General features: G+C 34.3%; 1 protein-coding gene across 4 annotated transcripts in view; it reads right to left on the bottom strand.

Annotated features, from left to right (window-relative positions):
• Positions 1-26,822, bottom strand: part of LOC119637561 (double-stranded RNA-specific editase Adar) — a 129,811-nt gene that overhangs the window by 12,019 nt on the left and 90,970 nt on the right. For 2 of the 4 annotated variants that reach the window (XM_038033656.1, XM_038033653.1), the window contains exon 4: positions 1,041-1,341. In XM_038033656.1, coding sequence (XP_037889584.1) covers positions 1,041-1,341 — 301 coding nt within the window. The remainder of the gene's footprint in view (positions 1-1,040; positions 1,342-26,822) is intronic. The other 2 variants (XM_038033654.1, XM_038033655.1) reach the window with 2 other exon arrangements.

Raw genomic sequence — 26,822 nt, 5'->3', positions numbered from 1 at the left:
AATAAAAATTTTAATATAATGAATTCGTTCGGAAATTTTTGCAATTATCTTAAATTGTCCTGCTTTGTTTATGTTCGCCATTGAAAAATGGACGTATATTATTCTGCAATTTTTTTTGTAAAGGAGAGGGTCTGTAATATCCATATACTCTAGGCTAACTTTCATCCTTTCATCATCGGGATTTTTAGGTATAACACAGTTTAATATTAGATATCAATTTAAATATCGATACGATCTGATCACCACTGTTAAAATTATTTTCTTGACATTATCTTAAAATTGTCTTATGTATTTTAAAATGATTTAAACATCTATAGCAAATGTCGTCAATGTCATAAGCGAACTTCTTTTGTTTTGGTGAAACTATTTATATGGTACTCGTTTTTATTATATTTAGTCATATATTGGTTTTCCAGATAAACTTCAAAAACTCATAATGTACTACACTTTTTGTTTGATTCAAGCTCGAAGCATGAATTCCCTTTCAAACCATTTGCAATCAATTTTTAAAGTTTGAGTTTAGGATTATCCACAGTATTTCAATTTATATTTTCAGTTTCTATTTGAATTTAATATTTAAAACTATCTTTGATAACAGACCAGGAATTTACATTTTTAGTGATTAGTCAATTGTGAATTACTTTCAATTATTACGATTTTTAAATGCACTCAAATATATCAATTTTCTTTAAATGCTAAGCATAACAATTTTTATAATCAGAATTTGTTGAGAGAAAGTAATTAATGAATGATAATGTATACGATCTATTTTTCACACATTTATCCCTAAAACATGATACTATTGTACGTAATATATCGAACTAGAAATGGACAAAATCTGTTTTCCCATGTGGCTTACTTCCCAAAATATATGGCTTTCATTGAGAAATCTCAAGCTCGATTTGCATAGGAAACGTTTTTTCAAATTTCTCGTGGTCCAATTGGATATCGTGTTTATTAATAAATTAAAAAATTAAGTTAAGTTAAGAAATACGTGCATCACAGGAAAGTAGGAAATAAAAAAAATAAAAAATACTTGCTTGGAGAGATAATATTCGCAAATGGGGAAGCGTTTGGGGTTAAGGATGAAAGTTTAGCATGCTTCACAATTTTCTCAATAATCTCAACCAATTGAGAATGGTTTAATGCGTCAACACTATTAACACCTTTACCGTTATCCAGATGCTCATCACTTGTGAAGTCTAAATTGCAAGCCGGTTTCAACGGAGTCAATACAGCACCATCTTTAAATTGTATAAAACTGCGTAATGCAGTAGCGGCCGCCTCGATCCGAGCGATCTTTTTACTACGTCCCTGTCCAATGTATTTCTGGCCGTCAACCTATAATGCCGAAGAAAGAAAAAGAACAGGTACACGTTAACTCATTAAGAGAATAAATAGTAAGAACAAAAAACAAAATATACAAAAGAAAAAAATATATACATATATATACAAAAAATACGTTAAATTTATTATGCTACTAGTTTATAATGAAGAATATGTAAAAGGGCTTTCAAAGAGAACGATTTGTCGATATAAGATATTATGTTTGTTTGGTTTTTTTCTTTTTATATTTCCGGTTTACATAAAAAAATTAAATAAACCGGATAAATATCCACGACAAATTTTCGAAAGATCTTTGCAAAAAAAAATTGTTTTCATACTTGTAATCTTTTTCTTCTTTTCAACTACCTTAATTAATACTAGCTGTTGCGGACGTAGGCGAACACGAGTAAATAAATAACCTATCAATAATATATGCAATATTCAATGCATATGTTCTGAATGTTCCATGCGATTTAAAAGACTTATTGCAATGGCGCTATTGTTTTTATACTCTATGGAAATGGGAAAGAAAAAACACGCGGTTACCTTGGCGGATTTGATTCTTTCCTAGAAGTAACCGATGATATATACAGCATTTTAAAAGTAAACTTAAGCAAATGTGAGATACTTAGCATAATATATATTCGCATGAGTAGCTAAGCAGATAAGAATCAACACTACCAAGTCAGTGGTAACGAGTTCAAATTTCAAATGGGATAAAGTTTATTTCGTTCGTAACTTAATGAGCGCTCAATCGGTAAAGGCATAAGACTTAATCACTAGGCATACATCCACTAAGCTACCTCCATCACGTCCCAAAAACAAAAAAAAGTCTGTATATATATCTGTATATACAAAGTACGTAGGTAATAACGTAATGGAAGAAATCGTTCTTTCAGATATTTGCTAAAACCAAGCCTAAGACCAGGCCTAAGACCAATGCAATTAGTTAGTATCAAGACTAAAAAACTGTTATTAAACGGGTGGTCAAAATTATCGTCTATGTTCTTCACATAACTTCAAAATATATAACACCATCGATCAACAATTTCCGGGAGTAAGCAAAGTAGCAAGTCTGAGTGGAATTACTAACGACTAAGTTAGTTTGACAATATTTAGTTTTTTATATTTTTTTATTTTTTAAATGTACAAAATTGGCAAAGTTTTTAAATCTTTCAATGCAATAACATACGTAATTTTCTTCTTTTTTGTTGTTCTTTTTCTGAAAAGTGAGTTTAATTTTATCAGAAAAGCTTAACACCGATATTTATGAAGAGAGTTTCTTTTGTGAAAACTGATAATGGGCTCCGAGTGAACATGAATTGATGAACTGAGACTGTTTTAAAAAGAGTAAAATCAAATGGTTTTGAGAGAAATCGCTGAAGAAAAAAATTAGATCATTTGTTTCTGACTCAAGGTTAGACCTACAGACGGAACTATTAAGTCATTACGCATTAAACGCAACGGATTCATCATCGGAATACAATAAAGTCGAAGTCAATATTAATAAAGAATTTATTTTAGTTTGAAAGATGTCGAAGATTGATCAACCACAAAGAGATAAGTCAGGGGCAGCAGGTTTCGAATATAATGCAAAAGTGGAAAATTGAATTGACCTTCTAAAATTTATATACGTCAAACCGCAAGCACATTGTACAAAACTCGTTTAAGGATGCCCTTATGAGGGAATTTGAAGCAAAACTACTCTTTGCAAAAATTCACCGACAAATTCCCACTTTTATTACATGGCGGACAGATGCCACAATACATTCCAAGCCAATACTCTGTTTGAATGGTATTTTTCCCCATCAAAAACCAACCACAAATTTCGAATTTTTTACTTATTGAAAATAACAAAACACAGAAACCATTATACCTCGCAAACAAACGATCGAATCGATATCGTCGTCGCCGTTTAGTTCGAAGAGATAATATGAATGTTTGTTAGAGACGACATCTATGTGTCAGCCAAATTAACGATCGGTGTGTTATAGCTTATTTGATTTCCAGTGCATGTTCTTATACATGAACAAAGATTACTACATACATAAAACGCGCTTTACGCGGACATAGAAATAAATTTCAATAAAAAAGTAAATAAACTGAAAGAGGCACCAATCATCATTAAACGTACGGCTTGAAATTACTTATATTTTACACAAAATTTAAGCGATAGTACTCTTTTTAATTATTATACACTTGAGTTAACATAGCATACTATTAGGATGTGGTGTTGTTTCTTTCCTCTGTAATAAAGAACATGCTTAAGAGTGCTTGAAATTTATTGTTGTTTTAACATTATTCTTGTATTGTAGCATACTTTCAGACTTAAACAACTTTTTAAAAGCATAGCCTACTTTTAGGTAGTATGAAACAATAAAAAGCTGCATTGAAAAAGCCTATAGTTATAACACATGTACATTTTTGTTTCCACTTAGTCCAGTTTAAAGGTAGTACTTTGGTTTGATTTTCAACCACATGTCATATAGAAATGAAATTTAATTGCGTTCGTATTATAACTTTTATATTTTAAAACTAGATGTGATGTGGAACTTAAGTAAAAGAGTTATATGCACTCTTAATAAAATAGATATTTTTCCAACTGTATTTGTTAGAGGACCGGTAATGCAAAAATTGAGCAAAAGTTAAAGGACAAAAAGCCAAAAAACTAACAAAATACCATGAATTATAAAAACATATAATAAAAACCAGATACCATGCCGAAGGATTATGTCGGCAAACAACGCTGAAAGTATGACAACTAGTAAATATTCATGTGTACGTGTAGAGACAACGAAATCAATAATAAGGAATGGAAAAAATGGGGCTGTGAAACAACAAAGGTTTTGAATCAAAATTAGTCGATTTACGGTTCAGTATAATTTACACAGTAGAACTTTAAAACTATTAAAACAAAGAAGCTTTCCTTGTTCAAACATTTTATTCTCCAAAACCGTATTAAAAATATTATTTACTTTCTTCCCGGTTAAATATTTCCCAGAGTATGCAAGAATTTGCGTTTTAAACGTAGTAACTGGCGTCATTAAGTCCGGCAACTCTATGTTAATTCGGTGGTGTGTAATCTCGTGCTCTCAATTGTTTACAAAAATCTGTACTTTTATGCGATAATTTATTGTGCAACTTTTAACAATACCGATCTTAAACTATTTGTTAGTGCTCTGCGCCATAAGCACATCTTTTCCAGCATTATAACGTTAGCCTTTTTTCATTTCTTTACTTACGTTTATCTTTTGTCTTTTTTTTTAAATTTACTTTTTGTAAGTAAACTTGCTCTTTTATGGTTGTATGCTACATTTTTATTTTTACTCTCATTGCCTTTAATGTTGTTGACTTGCATCGCTCTGTCTAGTGATCTGGTAAATAACATGGTTTGTTTATACTAGCCTTACAAAATTCCAGCAGAAATATTCGACGGTTTCATTGTACGCCAACTGTGGTAACGCCTAGCACATGGCAAGTCTGCATGTTGCAGAATTAGCGTGTTAAGTACCACTTACGATTTTGCTAAGGGCTTGCGTGCGTCTTTCTCCGATTGTGAAAACCTGGACATTGACTTTTCTAAGTTTCTTACCCGAACCGAAAATTGTTCCTACGAACTGGCGAACGAACTAAGAGTTTGGTCGAACAAATTCAGAGACTACCAAGCTGTTTTGTATAGATTTTCTTTGGGTACATCACCTGAGGATAAATAAATAACATAAATAACAAAAAACTTTCAGTTAAACGCAACAGAATAACGGTCTGCAAATTCAATTTTACTCAATATAGACTTATATCGGCCTAATCTAAAAAGGTTCTAGATGCAAAGAGCACTTGTCAAGCCAAACGTAATTCCTCGACTCCCTCCTCCACTAGTTTAAGAATCGAATATCTTTTCCGAGCCCTTTTTCCTCTTACTCTTAAAGGTGTTAGGGGATCTGAACTCTAAGATGCGCCAATTCTATCTTAGCAACACAAACTGCTAATTTACAAGAATACCTTTTACCAAACTTTGGCTAAAGCCTGAACTTCACAGACCTAAGCTCTTCCTTAGTTACTTCCAATCACGGGCAAAATAGTATCGACGCGGGCATTACTATAGCAACATCCGATGCTTTCCCGTCCACTCATTTTCAATTTATAGACTTTTTGATACTGAACTTGTTGCTATTAGGCTAGTCGGACAAAGAAACATTATTTTTATAATATATTCCTATATTCCTCTAAATTCAGAAATTATTACATATAAAAGACATGACTTTCTTATTTGTAAAATTGGTGCAAAGCATGAATCCATCCCACATTATAATTGTGCTTAGTAACTTTAACTTACCAAACCTTTCTTGGCATATTAATGAGTTTTTGTTCCTATCGGATCATAACAGAGACCGAGTCACTTTCTTGAAAACATATTTCATCTTAAATAACGATATAGAAAATTTCAATACTTCAAAGATCAGATGGGCTTCTCTTCGATTTCACTTGTCTTTCGCTTTATTTTTAAATTTCGTGCATTGTTATTTTTCATATCTCTTTTTTCGGTTTAAAACCGTGCTCTATATTTTATTTTCGTATTTGGAGAGAGAACTAAATGACAAAAGCGGCTAAGAAATTTATCTGATCAAATCTCTGCTGAGGGTGCTATCACTATTCTCAATGACAATAGTAGCGCGCTGATATGTACGAAAACACCGAACAAGTAGCTAAGCAACAATTATAACTTCACGTTGAATGTTTCAAAACTTTAAGTTTGCCAATTGCAAACACAATCCTTCGGTGATGGGTATAATAAAATTTTTATTCTCTGTACTGTTGAGGGGCCACTTTTATACGTATGCTGCAGGATCATCCGTGGAATAAACGTGGAAATTTTTACAGATTTGTTTATTTTAAGATATGGATAATGAGCAAAGATCTATTTTTTTGTTCTCAGTTTCTCTTTTGCTGCGTCCGTTGACTGATTTCACCGATTTTTGGCACAAATCTACCTGTAACCCGTTCTATCGTTTCCACCAAATATGGAGGCGACAGTTCCGTTTTTGCAGACATGGGATTGTGTACCATAGACAGACAGAAAGACAGACTGACAAAGGGATATGCTTAAATCGATTCAGAATTTGATGCTGATCAACAATATATACATTTTATGGGATTTTTGAGGCTTCCTTCTGCAAATATGTATGCAACGTGTTTTACAAATATAGGCAAGGTTTACACAATATACGTAAAAAAACTTGACTCAAATCTCATTCAGATGTAAATTTTATTTTACGGTTACTTTCGCAACTACAAAGTGGATGATCTTATATGTGACAGACATTCTTGAACAATTTAGGTTTCTGAATGCATTTTGCCATGTGATTCGCACAAGCTAAGTTATCAAATTGTTGCGGTTTGTGCATACTTCTCTTAACCACAAAAACAATACAATGCATATATAAAGTAAAAAAAAAGTAAAAACGCATACAAATTGTTAAAACTTATTACGAATACAATCAATCCAGGGTTACACTTGATGTATGTAGGATGAAGCTCAAATTTGGTGGTTATGATTTCGTAAATAAGGATTATTGCTCCTTTGGTGTAAGGAAAATACATCTGATATTTAACCGTTCTGCTGGCTGCAAAAATGAAACTCGGTTTGAAATTTGGTGTTGAAAATAAGCCAAGTCGTCTGAAGAGTACGCGTACAGTACCATAACGACGCCTCTATTTTCTAAAGGCTACGGTGTCTATGCAAAAAATGAAAAAATCGGGCACTTTTTCTGAACTGAACACTTTTTCTTTCTGCGTTCTTCGCCAATTGCTCATAGACACACACACATGATATAAATTTCGCCTTTTTTCCACAAAAATGGATTAAATCAGCCACGCCCATTCACTATTGTAAAGTAAGAAATTTTCCTTTTTTTTAATCTTCAGTAAGATAACGACGGTAGGTATCAAATATTTACTCGCAGCCGAATATAGTTTTCTTACGTGGTTTAATATGAACGATTGATTTACCACAAAGTTACAAACTGTACCACTAATTAAAACTTTTATCTATTTGCTTTATAAGTAATAACCGTTGAGCTTTTGACAACAATCAGTCTGATAAGACGGAGGGCATTAGAATGATATTTTTGAAGTATTCGCCAACAGATCCTTCTGGTTTTTAAGTTGAGGTGCTGGTGATTTTAAATGCTAAACATTCTACACCAACGAAATTTCAATTAGCATAAACATTCTGAATTAAAATTGTACTAAAACGTTTTTATATTCAGAAACTTCGTTCGTAAATTTTTTAAAAAATCGAAAACATCTTTACATGCTTTTTGTGGAAATTTGCCAACCCAGTTGAAATATTTTTTTCAATATATTTTACAAAAATTTCTTTAAAATAAGATTAATATTTATTAGCTAAAATAATAACTAATTAGAAAAGTTTTATAGATTTTTTATTAACACTTCTAGGATAATTTTTTAATTGTTTATTGGTTTACTAAACAATTATAACTCAAAATGATGGTTTAATTTTCGGCTAGTAAACTTTAGTTAAATACAACGAAAACAAGTGAGAAAATTAAATTTTATATCTATATCTTCTTTTTCTTGAAACAAAAAAGCATAAAAAATGAACTCCCGATACTGTTGAGGAGCTGAGGCCAATTTTTCCATTTGCATATAGTACTGTAGGATCATTCCTCCAATAGACATGGCAGTCTGAATCGCTATATCTATTTTAGTGTAAGAGCAATGAGCGAACATTTTCTGGCTTTCGAAAATAGAGGAATTCTTAGTTTATAGCGCGCGGTAGCCCTGTCCTATAACCTGGGTTTGGTCTATTTTCACTACCAACTTGCACAAAAGAACTTTTAATCGTTTTGTCAAACTTAAAGTCGCAAAAGCGAGCAGGGAAATATTTCCCACAGACGTTTTTGTTAGGGAGACGCACTTCTAGACAGTTAGGCATGCTTACATCGATCCTAAATTTGATTCTGATTTAGAATATATGCACTTTATGATGCTTCTGAAGCTATTTTCTGGATTCTGCAAACATTTTGACAAGATGAATATGTTCTTACTTTTCGGTGATGGCTATAAAAAAGAAAGCTACCTTAATTAATTTTTCTAAGCTAACGAAACACGAAATAATGTGAATTCCTCTGACACAAACTGATTCGATAGTATTTGTATATGTAGTATATTAAATTGTTTTCGTTTATAATTTAACAAAACAAAAAAAAAAGAAATTTTTCTTAATAAGCGTCTTATCTTTTCTACAGCTGTTAACAAGTTTTGGCGCAAAAGCTTATACGCATTTGGAATAAAAAGATATTACAAGTCGTCATATCATACAACGTTTGTGGTACAAAGTATTGCTACGAAAATGTCATGTTTGATGTTTTGTGTTTTAATGAAAATTAGTTGATTTTGTAAGAGACCAAAGTCTAAAGAAATATAAAAATCAAATAAACATCCATGGCGCATTACCTGCGTGATACAGCTGTCTGTTGACCAAAAGGTTAACAACACTTCGGAGAAAATTTAGTGAGAAAACGGATTAAAAATGAGGCCATGATTTTCGGTAATGGTAACTATTTTCGGAAGGCAAAGTGTGTCGAGTCAAGAGAGTTGAATAGCGATATTCGAACGGACAAGACCAGAACGAGGATTAAAGCATTGTAGATATAAGTTCCTGTGAATAATTTGTAAATATATCTCATAAGAATTCCAAATAAAAGCTATCCTATCCTAAAAATCACCATTCAGTAGTATGAACTTAATCTGAAAGCAAGTTGAATAAAAACGTAAAATCACAAAAAGACGGTTTACGTTACCGAATATTAGGCTTATGCGCATGTATAAATGCCCAGAAGGACTTAACATAGATCCACCCTTTATTATACCAATCGAATCAGAGAGTGAACGCGAACTAAAATTGTTTGTTCGTCTGCTCGTCTGATGTGTGTCTACTTATTCTTGTGTTCAATCTAAAGGCTGTAGCTTTTGATATATCTGGATGGAATTGGGTTTACTAACCTGCTTCGGCTCAAGAACGAGCTGCGCTGGAGACGGATTGGATCGGACAAATTTTTCTAAAAAATCGTTGTATAAAAAAAAAATTGTAACTTTCAAATTTACAAGCGGGAATGACGATCAAAGCACAAAAGAACACACTCCACATCACCTGCATGGACTAATAGTGAAGGTGCCAGCGAAATATCCAACGACCAGGCATTAAACTAAAAAGAGTCAGCACAGCTGAACAACGGATGACTCAGAAATTTATTAGCCCTAGGGTCGTTATTGTTCAAACAAAGAGAAGCAACAGCAGTCTAACGATCGCCGGGAAGGTCCAAGGCTGTAACTACGTCATCACGCTGGGCACTGATGCTCAAAGAAAAATTCGAGCCGGTAGTTGAAGCATGGTTTCGAACGGCAACGGGCGAGGAAGTTGCTATTAAAATTATGAGAGATTATGAGAAACATTTCGATTAGCGATGTTTCGATGAAGTATAAATTTCTAGTAGCAGATATAATGGACGAGGTAATATTGGGGATGGATTTTATGGCAAAAAATGTCTTCGTACTGGATATGAAAAGGCATGTGTTGCAATACGCTAATGCGACTTTGCCATTGACTGTGGGATACAGATAAGCCGAAGTGTTACAAGGTATACGACAAAAGAAACCACAAATGAAAATCCCTCCGAACTCCGAAGTGTGGGCCACTGCTACCCAAGAACTAGGGCTAAACCAGATATGAATTGTCGAGCGGAATAAAGAATGTACGAAAGACAACATCATCATTGGAAAAGCGTTTGTTTCACCGGTCAACAATTTAATACCGGTACGGCTATTAAACCCAACCAGCGCTACAACAAAACTTCACAAAGGGGACATTATAACGCAATGCCAAAAAGCCGAATATGTGGTAAATCGTCCAGCCGAAATTCCAAAAACATCCTCAAAAGTATCGCCAGAGATTGAAATTCTCATAAAAAGATGGACTAGCAATCTGGATGAGCAGCAGAAGAAATATGCCATTTGCTCGAAAGTTGGTCCATCTTTGTCGGCGTCACAAACTCGGGTGGCCCCACTAATGTTGGGAAACATATAATCGATACTTCAGCAACTGATCCGACTCGGCAACGGTCTAGAAGAAGGACTTGATCAAAGATATGCAAGAGCGAAAGGTTATCGAACCATAAAATTGCCCTTGGTGTTTGCCAGTAGTTCTTGTTAAAAAAAAAATTGGTCTACCAGATTTTGTGTGGATCATACGAAGTTGAACGTAGAATAGCTACCCCTTGCCTAGGATCGATCACACCTTAAACACATTGTCAGGTTGGCAATGGTTCTCAACCTTAGAGTTGGTGTGTGGGTACTGGCAGGTGGAGGTCGCTGAATATGACAAGAAAAAGACCGCGTTTTCCGCTGGCAACGGCTTATATTAGTTTACGTTATGCCCTTTGCATTATGCAGTCCGCCACATTTGAGCGCCTAATGGACTGCGTGCTAAAAGGGCTGCACTAGAAGACATGCCTGGTGTATTTGACATTATTGTCATGGGTAGAAATTTCAAGGAACACCTAAAGAATCTGGCAAATGTTTTTTCACCGATTACAGGCAGCAAGTTTAAAATTGAGTAGACAAAAATGAATGTTCTTTGGGAAGGAAGTGACATATCTTGGGCACAAGGTCTCTACGACTGGAATTCACACGGATGAAGAAAAAATCAGACCAGTAAAAGAATGACCACGACCTAACAATTTGCATGAAATTCGAAGTTTCGTAGGACTTTGTTTGAAGAAAAATCGGCCCTTCATATGGGAGGAGTCTCTACAGCACGCGTTCACGCAGTTGAAAGAGCTGTTACGCGCAGCACCCATTTTAGCTTATTCAGTACTGGGAGAAAAATTTACACTGGATGCAAACGATGCAAGCACAGAAGGCTTGGGCAGTGTGCTCTCCCAGCAAATTGAGGGTAACGGAAAGGTCATAGCATATTACAGCAAGTGCCTATCCAAATCAGAGAGGAATTATTGTGTTACGCGACGGGAATTGCTGGCAATAACGCAATCTGTCTAGCATTTCCACAAATATCCGTATGGGCAACTATTCCACCTAAGGACAGATCATGCTGCTCTGCGGTGGTTACTCAACTTTAAAAACCCAGAAGGACAATTGGCCAGGTGGACCGAAAAACTACAAACTTAACAATTCTCAATTTTCCATCGGAGCGGCAAGTCGCATGGCAATCCGTATACTATGTCTAGACGTCTATGCGACTCGCACTGCAAACACTGCGTAAGAAACGAGAATAAAGGAGGTGTCGCCATCTGCCGGACTACCGTGGAAACCAACGGAACCTTTCGAAGGAAGACATGCACAGTGGCCAAATGGTCGACGAAGATTTAAACGCACTATCAAAGCCCTTAGAAAAGGAGGAGCGTCCCACCAGGGAAGAGATTTCAAGAGAAAGTCCGATCACAAAGGAGTATTGAGCTTAGTGGAAAGGCCTCACAGTGAGGATACTTCAGGGGCTAAGAAATTACTGGTGATCCCACAAGCGAGAACTCAGGATATTATAAGGGAATACCCCAAAGGACCAAGCGTAGGGCACCTTGGTATCACAAAAACCGTGGAAAAGATCAAGGAAAATTTCTATTGGGTAGGCATCAAGGATTCCGTAGCTGCATGGATTGGCAACTGCGATCAATGCAGCAAATCGAAAGGCCCGAAAAAGAAGCCCCGAGGGCACTTGCAGTAGTATAACGTGGGTGCACCTTTCGAAAGGATCGCAATGGATATTGCTGGACCATTTCCAGCCAGTAATGCAGGAAATAAATATGTACTGGTAGTCATTGATTATTTCAGTAAATGGTCGGAAGTATACGCCTTAGCTAAGCAAAAAGCAAGGACAATAGCCTAAGTATTCGTGAATAATTGGGTTACGTGGCTTGGAACCCCCATCGAGCTGCATTCAGACCAAGGTAGAAATTTTGAATCTCCGATCTTTAAAGAGGTTTCCCAAATGTTTGGCATTAATAAAACTAGAACGACTCCGTTGCATCCTCCGTCTGACGGAATGGTCGAAGGGTTTAATCGAACGCTCTAAGAACATCTGCGGAAAGTGATCGACGGCAATCAGCAGGATCGGGATGAACACATACCAATCTTTTTAAAGGCGTACAGGTCAGCAGTGCGCAACACCACTGCTCTACCCCCGGCGCAGATTTTGTCGGGTCTAATCTGAGGCTACCAACAGACTTGAAATGCGGAACACCCCCTAATCTCCAAAGGACCGAGACCGAATATGTTGTTAGTTTAACGGTAATATTGGACAACCGACAAGTTCGAAATAAAACGCAAAGTGATAGGATGAAAGCAAGTTACAATCTGAGGGCTAACGCTGATGAGGAAGGGAATTTAGTGTTATTGTGCAATCTTTACGTAAAAAGGTATGTCATCAAAACTGTAGGGTCCCTACAAAATCACCACAAGGATAAATGACGTGGTCTTTCGAATACGGAGACATATCGGAGGCAGAACTAGATTCAAAGTGGTACACCTGGACCGACTGACCGCCTATTAAAAAGACCCGTTTCGGGACGAACAAGATTAAGTGGAGAGTGTGTTACGGAAATCTCAAATCTAGTTCATTCCAGTTAAGTCATTTTCCCAAATAATAAACTCCTTAAGGAGAAAAGAAACCAAATGCACATTCGCAGCGAATCATGCAGCTGCAGGCCGATGAAAACGATTAGCGGAAAAACAAGCTGGGATTAAAGATAAAACCATAAATTTAGGTATATTAATATGCTTGTAAAAATGTATATAATTAGAACATTTGTGGAATGGAGGGTCAGTAGAAAAAGAATATTTAAGTTGAGCAGTTGAAAGTATTGCCAAAAATAATTTGTGAATAGTCCTACATTTAAGGAATATAATTGTAAATAAAAGAACTTTGAAGTGTATTTCTCTTAAACAAAATATCCACGGTCCAGTGATACGGACTGTATCCTAGAAAAACGAATTTTATAACAATATTTTATGATGAACATCGTTTCATAAAAGTAATTCGTTGTAAAACTTAACTATACAAAAGTTTTGATTTAATTTTTTATGACGAGAACAGAAAAAAATAATAATAAAGCCAATGAAGAGTAAATAGACTTCGTTAAACTTCGATAACCTCGGTTGATGTTTTTTGCATCCTTCAACATGATGGCTTTCATGAAAATTATGCCTTTGCGTGAAGGCAATGTACAATTTTTGATGTGTTATCACGAAAATGAATGAATATATGTGTTAAGCGAAGTGGGATAGGATAGATATCTAATGTACAACGTTGCCCGAGTATAATATTCTTAAAAGCCAAAAAAACGTAACAGCTATTTTGATATACTGTATGCATGTATATGCTCATATTTTGACTTATGTAGTGAGATTGAAATTTATAGTATTTTCTTGTTCACATTTTCTTTCTTGTGTAGCAGCGGAATCAAATAGGATTTTAGCTGTTGGCGTGAATATAGAATTTTCCATTCTTTTTTTTTTTATTATTTTTATACTGACACGTAGAATACAGATATTTGTTAGATGCTTGCATGTATTTTGATTTGATTTTGATTCGATTTTTTCACTTGAAATATGCACTTATTGAGAAAAATTGATACAATACATATTAGTCAAATTATTCTCCATCATTTTCTAACACTTTCCAACATTTTTGTGACAACATGGGGATGCGGTGTCTAAAGAACGATGTTGGTTTGATAGCGTGTCAACCATTGACCCATTTTTGCTCTTTAGCATTTCTAAACCGCGTGTTAGCCAAGCTATGCATCGATTCGAGAAAGTGGTTATCAGAAAACGCTATATCTAGTGATAACGCTGGATGCTGCAGAAGTTGCCATTCGAGCAACAACAATGTATCCTTGACAACACTTGTAACGTGTGGCCGAGCGTTATAATACAAGAGGGTGACTTTGCGTTTGTCAACCACTATTGCTTTTTGCAACGATATATCGTTTAATTTGTTCAACTCACGTCAGTAGACATCTGAATTAACATTCGATTTTAGCAGCTTGTAATATAAAACACCGTGCTAATTCCACCATATATACAGCAAAACTTTATGGCCAGGAATATTCCCCTTCAGCATTTAAGTGGATGGCTGTGTTGACCTAACCTGCAAATTTTGCGGTTAGGATTCCCTCAGTAGATCCACCTCATATCGTCAATCTCGATACGCAACCGAAAACTTTTCTTTTGTGCCTGGCAAGCAATAAAACCTCAATTTTTAAACGTTTCGAAATGGCATTTTTAGTCAATTCGTGTGATAGCCGTTTCCCCTCCTTTTGGATGTTTCCCAGCGCATGTAAACGTCTAGAAAGAGTGCATGAACTGCTAAGCTTTTCACTAGTTCTTTGAAAGTTTGAACTAGGCTTTCATATAATAACTCTTACAATTCATAATTTTCGAACTTTTTTGGTTCTTTGTAGTTGACATCGAGATTGCCACTTTTAAATCATTGAAATCGAAGCTGTTTTAAATCATTGAATTAGCATGACCATATGTTTCTAACAGTGTTTGATTCAGTGTCATCTGCACGTTTCTTTAAATTCCACCACGAAAGTAATGAATATTGAAAATGCAATTTTAAGCGTTCGATGATTATTGTCTGTATAGATTATTGTCTGCATAAACATTGTAAACGAAAAACAAATCAAAATTGGGTGTCGTAACGAATTTGTTAATTTAAATGTTGATTCAATGTTTGTTAACTTTAATTACTTTATACAATTAGTATAGGGAAAAAGACAACGATTATTTAATTATTAAATTAAATTGGAAATAAAATTTCCTGCGTGTTTGCATTGATACCAAGAAATATTATTAAATAAAAATATGAAGAGTAATTAGGCAAAAAGAAAAAGAAAAACAATAGCATTTTACAAATCTTTTTTTTTCAAAGCTTTTGCTTTTTTTATAAATATTATTATTATTATTATTATAATTTTAGACTAATGAAATAAATTCTTAGTCTAAAAAAAAAGACACTGAGCACTAGCAACACAGGCTATCGGCTCTAATTTAAATAAATGTACATTAGATAATGAGCTTAGTAGTATTAATAAAGTAATGTATAGAATTAAAATTCGATTCTGAAGCTGATTTTAAGATGTCCAAAGGGTTAATCCGTCCAAATGCAGTACTTCTAGCCAAGGAAAAGTTAAGGCAGTCGGAGAGAATATGCATTATAGCGTGAGAGTTTGTCCACAACTGCAGATTGGGGAGGAAGACCAAGATCCATTGGTGAGTTGCAATTGTATGATCAAGACGAATTCTCGAAAATGTTTGGATTTTGGTTTTCTCAACGTATGTTGGATATAAAGGCGGAATTAATTGAGGGTTAATGGAAGAGTGGTGTTGGTGATGGTATTGTAAATTTCCTTCTGTAATTTTCACTTTAACTTTTCTCCCAATGTATCTTTGAAGATCCAACTTTTCCATGACATCATCCATAAATAGAGGACCAGAAGCAACAGTAGATTTCCTGCATCGCAAATCTGCTTTCGACAAATGTGCATTTTTTTAGATTTTTGTATGGATATTTCAGACCCTGACGAGTTTGCCCATGCGGAGATCTCTCGTCCAATAGATTCGAGGATGTTGATTGCCTTCGTTCTATCTTTTTCTTTTGTTAAAATGTATACATCATCCGCGTAGAGACAGTGTTCAGTTCTCTGTACAAGGCAAAGAATTTTAATAATTGGATTGAAAGCGATCTGAAAAAGCGCGACAGAAAGAGCAGATCCTTGTGGAATGCCATTCATTAATGGAAAGGAATCAGTGAGATGATTGTTGATTCTAACTTTAAACCGCCGATGCGACATGAATGATTTGATGTAGTTGAAGAATTTGGGTCCAACGATCCATAATTTCAAGAGTCTTAAAATAACATGAAGACCAACTCTTTCAAATGCTTTTTCGAAATCAATTGAGAAAATTGTTACGTGATTTCGTTCGGAAATTGCTTTGCTTGTAAAATAATCAATATGTAACAGAGCGTCGATGCACCCTCTACCCCGCTTGAAACCAACTTGTTGCTTTGTTATCAGGTTCTTGGACTCAAGAAACCAAGATAATCTAGATGCCATAATTTTTTCCAATACCTTTGAGAGGCAAGAGAGAATAAATTGTAGAGTTCTAGTTGGGAAAACGATTGGGAAGATGGGATATAGAGCGAAAGTACTGTAAATTATTTGTTTAAAGTTATTTGTATCGCTATGGCTTGCATGTTTGAGCTTAAATTTATGCGTGTGTGAGGTATATTTGATTTTATAAAAACACCAACTCCTTGTTTGGAGTATAAATTTTGATCAGCATTCACGAAGTATCCAATATATGATTTGGGTGGAATAGGATCAAAAGAGCTTCTACAGTGTATAAAGGTTGGACTAAAATCACTTCTGAGTGTATGCAGTTCATCATAATTATTAATAAGTCCATTAATGTTCCATTGTAGAATTTTAAAAATTGACATGTCAGAGTCTCCGTCGAAAATGTCGCTATAGGAATTTTGCGTGAATAATTTGTTCTTACCAGTAGAATAATCTGTACTTAGGTGTTTGCGTAAATTTGAAGTGCAACGAGTGGGCAGACGTGAATAATTTGAAATTAATGGTTGATTGAGGGATGAAAGATAGGATTCATTGCAACTTGTAATTTGTTGAGTAGACTTGAGAACTGGTGATTCTGGCCAATTTAGTTTATTAGATTTTGGCATACGTGTTGTTGTTTTAATTTTTTCAATATTTGCTGTTGTTTGGATTTTTTCAATATTATCTTTGGCGGGCAATGGAACTGATTTGGCAATGTAATTGTTGGTTGATGGTAGAACAGGTTTTTCGTTGGAAGGAGTTGGAATTAAATACTTATTAGACTCGATTTGCGAGGCGACAACAGCATAGCTATTACTTTTGTTAATTCTTTGGGTTCCAGATGGATTAATTTCCCGGTACTTGCGTCGCGCTTCGCCCATGGTACAGTAATTTCCTGTTTGGATTTTTAGACGCATTTCACGCATTTGTAGAAAACGTACGCATTGTTTGTCTAACGCTATTGCAATTTGCGCAGAAGCTACGCGTACAGCTTTCAGCATGTGGAGGCAGGCCACAATTAGTGCAAGATGGAGCACTGGTGCATCTTTTTGCCGTATGACCCAGGCGTTGGCAGTTTTTACACCTCATAGGATATGGAATGTAGAGTTCTACTTTACATTTATATCAAGCTACATCAACAGCCGATAGCGGTCACAAGTCAAAATAATAAGGTCTTGAATTTTTCAATAAAAAAATTATTTTTAACCACAAAATTTTTTCCATCTAACAAAACTATAGCTGATATGAGCCACCTATGGTACTCGCCGCCAGATGAACCATTCGCGTGTGAACCACCGGTGGTACACGTCGTCCTTAACGTGTGAAGCATGGGGCATAAACTATGCCTTTAACCGAGTTCAGTAACAACCAAAGTAAAGAAAAATTTGTTGCTGAAAGTACATTATTGTCAAATGTGAGGTGACAACAACTACTACTTTAGAGGTGCACCGCACCGAGCTATGTTTTAAATGGTTCCCATATTTCTCAGAGAAATCCAATTTTTTTCATTTTTTGCAAAGATACGAGACAAATTGCCGTCATACAGGTCAGCATCAACAATTTCGCGTGGAGTTCTTGTATTCTCTACACTCTTTGAAATTTCCCATCTTATTGGAAAGAGAATTTATAAAGTATTTAGGCTAATCCGATTTCCTTACTTTTTAACTTTCTATTTTCGCTCGCCAGACTGATCACCTAAGGCTGAGGTTATATCATAACGTTTATGCCAGTTTCTTTTGCTTGCCGGAATGCAGTAATTATTTATTAAAGATAATTTACTTCATAAACAGTTCCAAATCAAAATTCGTATACATAAGACCTTTATGTGTACCAGTAGCAAATGCAAGTGTTATTACCGTCGGGATAGTGGAACAATTGAATGTCTTGTGTAGAAATTTGAACTGACATTAAAACTTCTTGGGCCAACATAAGACAAAAATAAATGGATTGAAAAGGATTTTTTCGAAAAGATCATGTCGTATAAAACAGTGCATTATCCTTGCCATCTTTTTTTTATACTTTGACACAAACTTCTTTTCTTTTTTTGATTTTCAGATATGTATGTTGCAAATTTAATATACCGGTAGATATTGAATACATCCGTTCCGGCAAATTATATTGAACGTGTAATATTTAATGTAGAACCATTTTCTGGTGTTTTTCAACTAATTGGATGTGCAAAAATTTTTATTTTAAGCGTTCTCTTGGCTTGGTTAATATTGGAAATTATTAAAATTGCAATAATAAAATAACTGTTTTTCATATCGCAGCCTTTTAAACATATATTTCTTATTTGCAAACGAATCCTATTTTATTTTATAAGGCTACAAACCGATAGATCGATTTTTCTTTATGGAGTTTTATTGCGAATTACGCACTGTACAGATAAGTTGAATACATCCTTAAATGTTACATATCACATTAGATGGTTCGAATTTGGGGATGGATTTATTACTTAACTGCACTCTTTTATTTATTTCTCAAATAAAAGATCTGAATATATTTTATAAAAATTTGCAGCAATTTAAAACCGATTTATGTTGTTGAATACGTACATAGATACATTTTTTGAGAAAATAGGAAGACGAAAATTCTATGTCTTTTGATAAATGTAAATCAGGGACAGAGTAAATCGCGAAGGAGAGCTCCGAGTAGAGAGGTTCGCTTAACTACCTTTAAAAGTAAAAAGCTTGTCTTCAACTGGAAAAGTAGGCCTTTATACAATAAAAGCGTATTACGAAACACATCAACGATACGATCGCTTTTTTGGTTAATGATACTCGAACGCTTTCCGGTCGACTTAGCTTTCGCGTTTCTTGCCTGTATAACAGAATATTTATGATATCATTGATGGGTGAATAAGAAAGTAATGTAAAAAGGACGAAGAAAAGCAAGTATGTATGCAAACTAAACATAGAATTTTGGGAAAAAAATTAGTAATATCTATTGAAGAACGATACCAATGTTCAATAACTTAAAATAAATGTATCATTGTTTAATTTTAAATCGTCTAATTTTTTCCCTTAATGGTTTTGCTTGATATTTATAATTTCCCGTTGCAGAATACTTCCTATATAGTGTTTGTTTATTGTTTCAAACTTTTCTTATTTTTTTTTATAATTTTTTCATTAATTCTACATTCTCTTCATATTTTATTTCAATTTACACGAAAAGCATGGAAAATAATTGTTTGTTTCTGCTGTTTTTGCCAACATTTTGGAGCTTATAAGATTAGGTAGTCTTTTTAGGTTCATATTTTTTTAAGTTTACTTTTCGTGACAGTCTTCTCTGCAAAGTTCAAGGTGAAGCTTTAAAGAGGATATTTAAAATAAAGAAACTTAGCCCTCAGTGCAAGTACGTCTGCGTTGCTTTGTATCGCAAATTATTAAGACTTACTTTAGCTCATCTTTGTGTCACTCACTAACATTGCCGCTTGTTTTATCCTGGCTTTTATAAATCATTCACTGCTGAAATCAATAATTTCTACAAAGCAATTTGTGAAAAAATTTCTCGAGGAAACGGAAATTAAGTTTGTAAAGGGGACTCCTCAACTCTCTCTAATCATTGATTTTATGGAATTTTTGTTATTTTCTTTTCATATGTGTTATCTACACAAAGCCGATATATATATATATATAAATAGAAATATATATAAACACTTAAAAAAGCTTGTCATTAATTTTTCAAGTTTTTCGAGTTTAATGGGTATATGAAAGCGCAAACACGGGTTGACTCCGTATATCGTATTGACAAATACGTAAATACGTATAATGAACGATTTTGTTTGCAAAATAGTTACAGCGAAGGCATATTGAGTGTTTTCAGCTTTAATTCGAAGCCAAAATTGCATTACGAAATTCCTCATGTTAAAATTCCCCTCGTTATTATTTTACCAAAAAACCACGTTGAAAATCATTTGGATATAAATTTCAGAAAATCTATTTTGCTTTTATTGGCTTAAATGATCCATTAAATATTTACGAATGATTTACGGCGGTTATCATAATCATTGCAACATTTTTAAATTTACAAAATTAATTTAAATACTAACATTCGAACACCAATGTTTTAGAACGACACCAACTCCACGTATGTTCATTCCCTTTATTCGAATTTTTTACAATATCCCTGCATTATCCAGTGAAACGCCCGACAATTTTCAAGAACATTAACAAAAGATAACTTTTGCATTCATATATTCATTCATATATTAACCACTTAAATAGAAATTAATATGCTTTAAATCCTTTCTATTTCACTCGCCTGTACGCATGTAAGGATGCGCAATGAATTCCCTATTATATAAAAATATGTGGTGAAAATGGTCCAAGGCTATTACTATTTCATATATTTTCAAAGCACGACTTTTTTCCAATATTTCAATATACACTTGATAACTGTCTCAAATATTATTATCCCATTATTTCCTTTTGCACCCGAAAATATTATAAAAGAAAAATGGTTATTTAAGATTGGCATGCAGCAATATTCACTAAAAGAGCAAGATTTCATGCAATAACGGAGTTACGTTAGCATTCCTTCCCTGTAAATCCCCAAATATATTAATTTAAGTTTAACAGAGGAATTATAAAATAAGGAAAGAAAAGTACAAAGTCCGTCCGTAGTTTGTGTAAGCAATTGGTATGCTTATTCTCCGTTACATATACTGATTAAGGCATCCACAAATATGAAGCCATTCAAAGGCAAACCAAGACAAAATTACAGATGGATAAAGAAACCTTCAGTCAGTGTAGATAAACTACTTGATCAGAGCGGAGCGTAGTTACAACACTCAACAGGAGTGTGTGGATGAGACCGACTACATTATTAATTTGTTTCTGCGCATGCATATGCTATACGCGAACCTATGCTATGCTAAAAACAAAGAAAAGCAAAAAGAACAAATGATCTAAACTTTGACCTTTTTTGATTACAAATTAATGTACAAATCTGGAAATAATATTAAAAAAATGTGTATGTAAGGAAAATACGCAAGACATTTAAATATATACGAATTTAAATCTGTATAAAAGTAAAAACGAAATTTAATAAATATAATTTTTAAAATCTCTCAACCTTTTACATCGAACATTGCTGATCAAAGGCCCATATGTACATTGCAAACGAATATAAAATCTACTCAAAAAAATTCCTTTTTCAAAATAAAGACAAAAAAAAATATTTAAGTAAAGAAGAGAAGAAAAATATCACAACAAAAAGAAACTAGAAATGAACAGAAGTGGTGTGTTTTCTTTCTTTGACCTCGGCTTGTGCCAAGAGGTGAATAAGAATGATTCCTATAGTCAAATAGTGAGAGATAGTGCTATCGAACAGGGGACTAAATGAACTTATCGTAAGGTGGAATAGTGTATAAGTCGCCAGAGCGTTCTTATAAAAAAAGGGACACAAAAAAAGTGATGTACTAAACAGGCAAGTGTGGAAGTATAGCGTGTGCGTGTTTGTGGTGATGTGCGTGTTAGACCACTAATAGATGAGTTAGCGGAAAAACTAATGAGTATATATATGGATTAACGGACATCCGACAAATCAAGGAAAGAAACCGGACGATGAGAAGAACCAGACAAATGGTCAGCACACAATTAACGGAAAAAGGATTGATAACTATATAGATATAAATGCTTGTTTATTCAATACTTTCGTTTTATTTTCTTATTTTTTTACACAATAAATAGCTCTGAATGTCGTTACACCTTCTTTTGATATCCAATTTAAGCACTGCTATACTACACCAAAGAGTGCAATATAATCTGTATTATTGTGGCGAAGTCTGGGGAAGTTTCTGCCCCTCTTCAAGTGGAGTTCTGACCACGGGGTGGCAGGGGGAATGTACCTGTAGGATTCGTTCAATGAACCCGAATACATATGCCTTAATGTTTTGCAAGAAAGAGACTACTTTTAAAGACCTATTTGATATTTCCTGGAGTAACCACGTCTTTTGAGTGTCGGTTGCGTTCACCATCATTGGTGTCCGTACGACCTACTCTAAAATAAGTAAACCACTAACATGTCGTTGCCTATCGATATTAAAGAGTTGCCCCAAAACTTTGCAAGCTAACGCTGAGTTAGAGCGGCATGCTTCCCATCAAAACACACACGAAATTCTGCTTTTTCCTTATTTTGAAAATAACAAAAGACATATTTTGTTAACAGCGACAGCCAGCGGCAGTCCCATGAATTATTGACTGATGTGTTATATTTTTTATTTAGTGTTTGAGACCAGTTTTGCCAGTAGCCACGGTCCTTCTACATTAGCTAGAAAAAAAGGTGTTTGCATGTATTTTGGTCAGCGACATTTATTGATGAAAATGATATAATAATGCAAAGTATCAATATACACAGCTATTGAATTCAATGATTTTAATCATTCTCTATGTAAAATAAATTTTTAATATTTAGTATTCTTGAGTTATTCAGTATATACAGACGCTAATTATGGAACTCTCAAAATTGTATTTTCGACATTCATTACTTTTGTTGCTTGGTTTGAGGAAATCTGCTGCCAAAGCCTATCAAACAAGTGCAGTGATTTCGAGGTCAGTTACAAAGAACGGCCTGGAGGACCAAAAAAGTTTGCAAACAATGAATTGTAAGACTTATTGCATCAAAAGCCAGCTCACACTATCAAATAATGACTAAACAACTTATCAATTGATCAATTAACTGTTTCTAGCCGTTTACATGCGATGGGAAACATCCCAAAGCAGGGAAAATAGCTACCATACGAACCAACCCAAAATGTCAACCCCGAGCCACTTCAACATCGCGGTGTAGAAAGATGTAGTGCATAACGAGTTGTTATCGACGACTGTTGAACAAATTGAACGATATATAATTGCAACAAAGAGCGGCAGTAGCGGTTAACAAACGCAAAGTTATCATTTTGCACAAGAACGCTTGGTCACACGTTGCAAGTCTTATCAAGGATACACGGTTGCAGCTCGAATGGAAAGTTCTGTCAAACCCAATGTACTAGGCAGCGCCTTCTAATTATCTTGCGACACGGCACTATATCGCTATGCTACCAGAAAGATGGGAAAAAATTGTAGTGAATGATGGAAAATAATAAATAATGTATATTATAGAAATTTTTCTCAATAAATGCCTTTTTCAAGTGAAAAAATGTTTAAAATATATGCGAGCACTCAATGTCTTAGTTGACCACGGCCCAACATCACCATCACTAGTTCGCTTTACACGGTTATTTTTAACGCCATATATTCTTTCATATTCTGGTACTTTTCAAAATCTGGCGCTATATGAGAAGTGATCGATAAAATACGAACTATTTACTAAAGAGTTCATCGTTGCGCTAAAACACGTCGGTGTACCAAGTTTCATCAAAATATTTCAAAACTTGTGAACTGAAAGTTGAACCCGAGAATGTGTAGACACAAATTTGACAGACAGATAGACAGAGAAGCTTAACTGAGAATCACTATCTAAGCTGCTCACTGTTATAGACGGCGAATATATGCATCCTAACAAATTGAATACCGTCTGTACTTCAAGTGTTGTAGGGCGTAAGTAGACTTTAAAAAGCTGAAGTTTTAGTAGTGCTCTTACCTAAGTAAAATTTAACACTAATATTTATGAAAAGACGGAGCGAAAATGATGATGGGGAATTTGGAAGCAACAGCCCCTGGCTTTAGGATGCTTGGTATCCAATATTTGCCGAAAATGTCATATCGTTACTAGTAAGTTTTATTAGGACTTAAATTTGAATAATTATACCTTTTTTTACTCCGTATATCAATACTGACGTACAGTACTTGTGAAAGGTTATATGGCGAATAAGCCGCGCACTAGTGCCACAATGTTAAACAAGTAAAATGAAAACTTTCAGACACAATTAGAATTTATTCATTAACATAGACTCCTTCAAGAGTAACAAATTCATTCCAATGCTCTTCTAATATTTCTTATTTGTCGAATTATGTTTAAAATACAGTTCAGTTTCGACGATTAAATAATCTTCATTGAGGCTATGCGTCTTTCAAACGAGGATTCTTTGAGATTTGTGAACAGATAATAGCCGCTAGGGGCTAAATTTGAAGAATGTGATGTATGTGAAAGCAATTCGAAGGTTAATTCAGCAATTCTGCCATTGTTGTGGCAGATTTGTGACACGATGCATTGAATTAATGAAAGAACGTTTTATTTTACTTCATTTTGGCAATTTCATTCAAATGCAGTGATTATGCAACGCCCCTTCTCAAAATATTCGATATATATTATATACTGCGCGTTCGAAAATACGGTCTACACACGTTCTATGCCACGCGAATTAAAATTCTTAATGATTGATCCGCTTTACTAATATCCATATCGACAAAGAAAGATATTATTAGGCAGAAAATAATTCCTTATATCTATTACAATTTTTACGAAATTGAGTAAAAAAGTTGGTCTTCCATAATATTGAAAAAACCAATTTTCACGAGAAAGTAAATATACAAAGTTCATTCGCATTATTAGTTCATCTTCTACTAATTCCTGTTTGAAAATACGGAAACGAATCTAGCCGGAATTCGACGAGAAGCTGCGATTTATACTTTTAACTCTTGAAATATGTTCCGCTCTGAAAGGACTAAATTTGGAATCGAAATAATATGATTAGTTTTGTATGGATAATTTTGATTGAAGTCATTACGATCGGAACTAAAGTTTCTTTAAAAGAACTTTCCAGACCGGTTTAAAATATAATGACCGTAGGAAGGATCCGAGCCATTAAAGGAAATGAGAGAATGTTTTTTTTGAATTTACAAATAGCGAATATTTTCATCTTACGAAGATATCTAGAATAAATTAATCGAGTAAGATAATTAAACCTATTTTTAACAATGAAATAACTGGATTAATTGTGCCCAGAGCTCCTTTTCTTGCTAAAAAAAAAATTTAGTTCTTTATTTACGCGTAGTGTTCGTTACTTTACCGAGTGAGGGTTGTCGAACCTCGCTTGACAGTCGAGGTTAAGAGAATATTAATATTATCAACACTGAAAAAACACAAGCGCGTATTCGATAATAAATTTTTAAGCGCTATTATTATAATATGGGTAAGATGAACAAAAGTGGAGTTTAGCAAGGTAAGGAAACTTAACGGGCTGCAATGCAGCTTAGTTCTGACTTTGGCCACATTTTTGTTAACACGTTCGTGGACAGCAAATATTACAATGAGTCGCAAAAAACTACGCTTAATTTATTTTAAAACTAATTGCGATAATCGAAATTTAATTTTCTAAGGGTAGTTAGAGGATCATATTTTAATCGATTTACGTAACAAACGCTATAGCATTCATATATGGGAAAATATGAGAAAAAGGGACAATGAAAAAGTTTCTCTCTTTCTAGCGTACCAAAATTGACGAATCTAAAGGTACTTTTAGTAAATTTGTAAATACATAGAGAAAATATGTAATAATATGGAAAAACCAAAAGAAACAGCTAATCAATACTTCGGCAAGTAAAATAATTAAGATTAAATAAAAAATAATTGGCCTTAAAATTTGAATGTTACAGCGTTCACATCCGTGAATGTGTTAACGAAATATTTAAAATACACGTCACATCTCTATACTTTTACAGCAAACGGGAGATCATAAGTCTTTCTGTAATTGCAGGTGGTTTAAATGAATTTATTTATTTATTTTAATTCTACTTATACATGAAACTCGACTAAACACATAACAGTCGAGTTCAATTGGCACTTAAAGCAAAACTTATATTAAATTAATAATAAAACTTAGTATAAGTACAATAAAACAAATAAGACGGAAAAAAAAGAAAAAAAAGCATGTACACAACCAGCATAGAGCCACACTTACAACCGGTACAGGACCAAATTGCAAATGAACCACCAAGCCATCGCAAACATGCATAAGCCTGGCAACCGATAATACTTAACAACAATTCATTTTCCAATCGTAACAACTTTTAAGGATAAAAACTAGTTTAAGTAAGACATAGGTAAATCGCACGTATTAAGCAATGTTGCTTTAATGGACTTTAAAGAGTCCGATAACAAGAATAAGTGATAGACGTCATTTAGGTTCTTGCAAACTGCGCTGATAGGATTAAACAGCTCATAATTATATTTACACTGACTAAGCTTAACCAAGATGTGCCTAGAGAAGCGGTTAGGGACATTAAAGCTTATTTCACCAAGTAATGAGGGCGAGTCAATAGTACCATTTATTACTTTGATTACAAAGGAAACGCCAAGAACAAACCTACGTTTCTCAATAGACGGTACGGACAACAGAAGCAACCTATTTTCATACGGAGGAAGAGAGGCAATCGGATTCCAACCCAAATTTCT

Source organism: Glossina fuscipes, unplaced genomic scaffold, assembly GCF_014805625.2.
Source record: "Glossina fuscipes isolate IAEA_lab_2018 unplaced genomic scaffold, Yale_Gfus_2 60, whole genome shotgun sequence".
Classification (NCBI taxonomy): Eukaryota; Metazoa; Arthropoda; class Insecta; order Diptera; family Glossinidae; genus Glossina; species Glossina fuscipes.
This window is presented reverse-complemented; position numbering and strand designations above follow the sequence as displayed.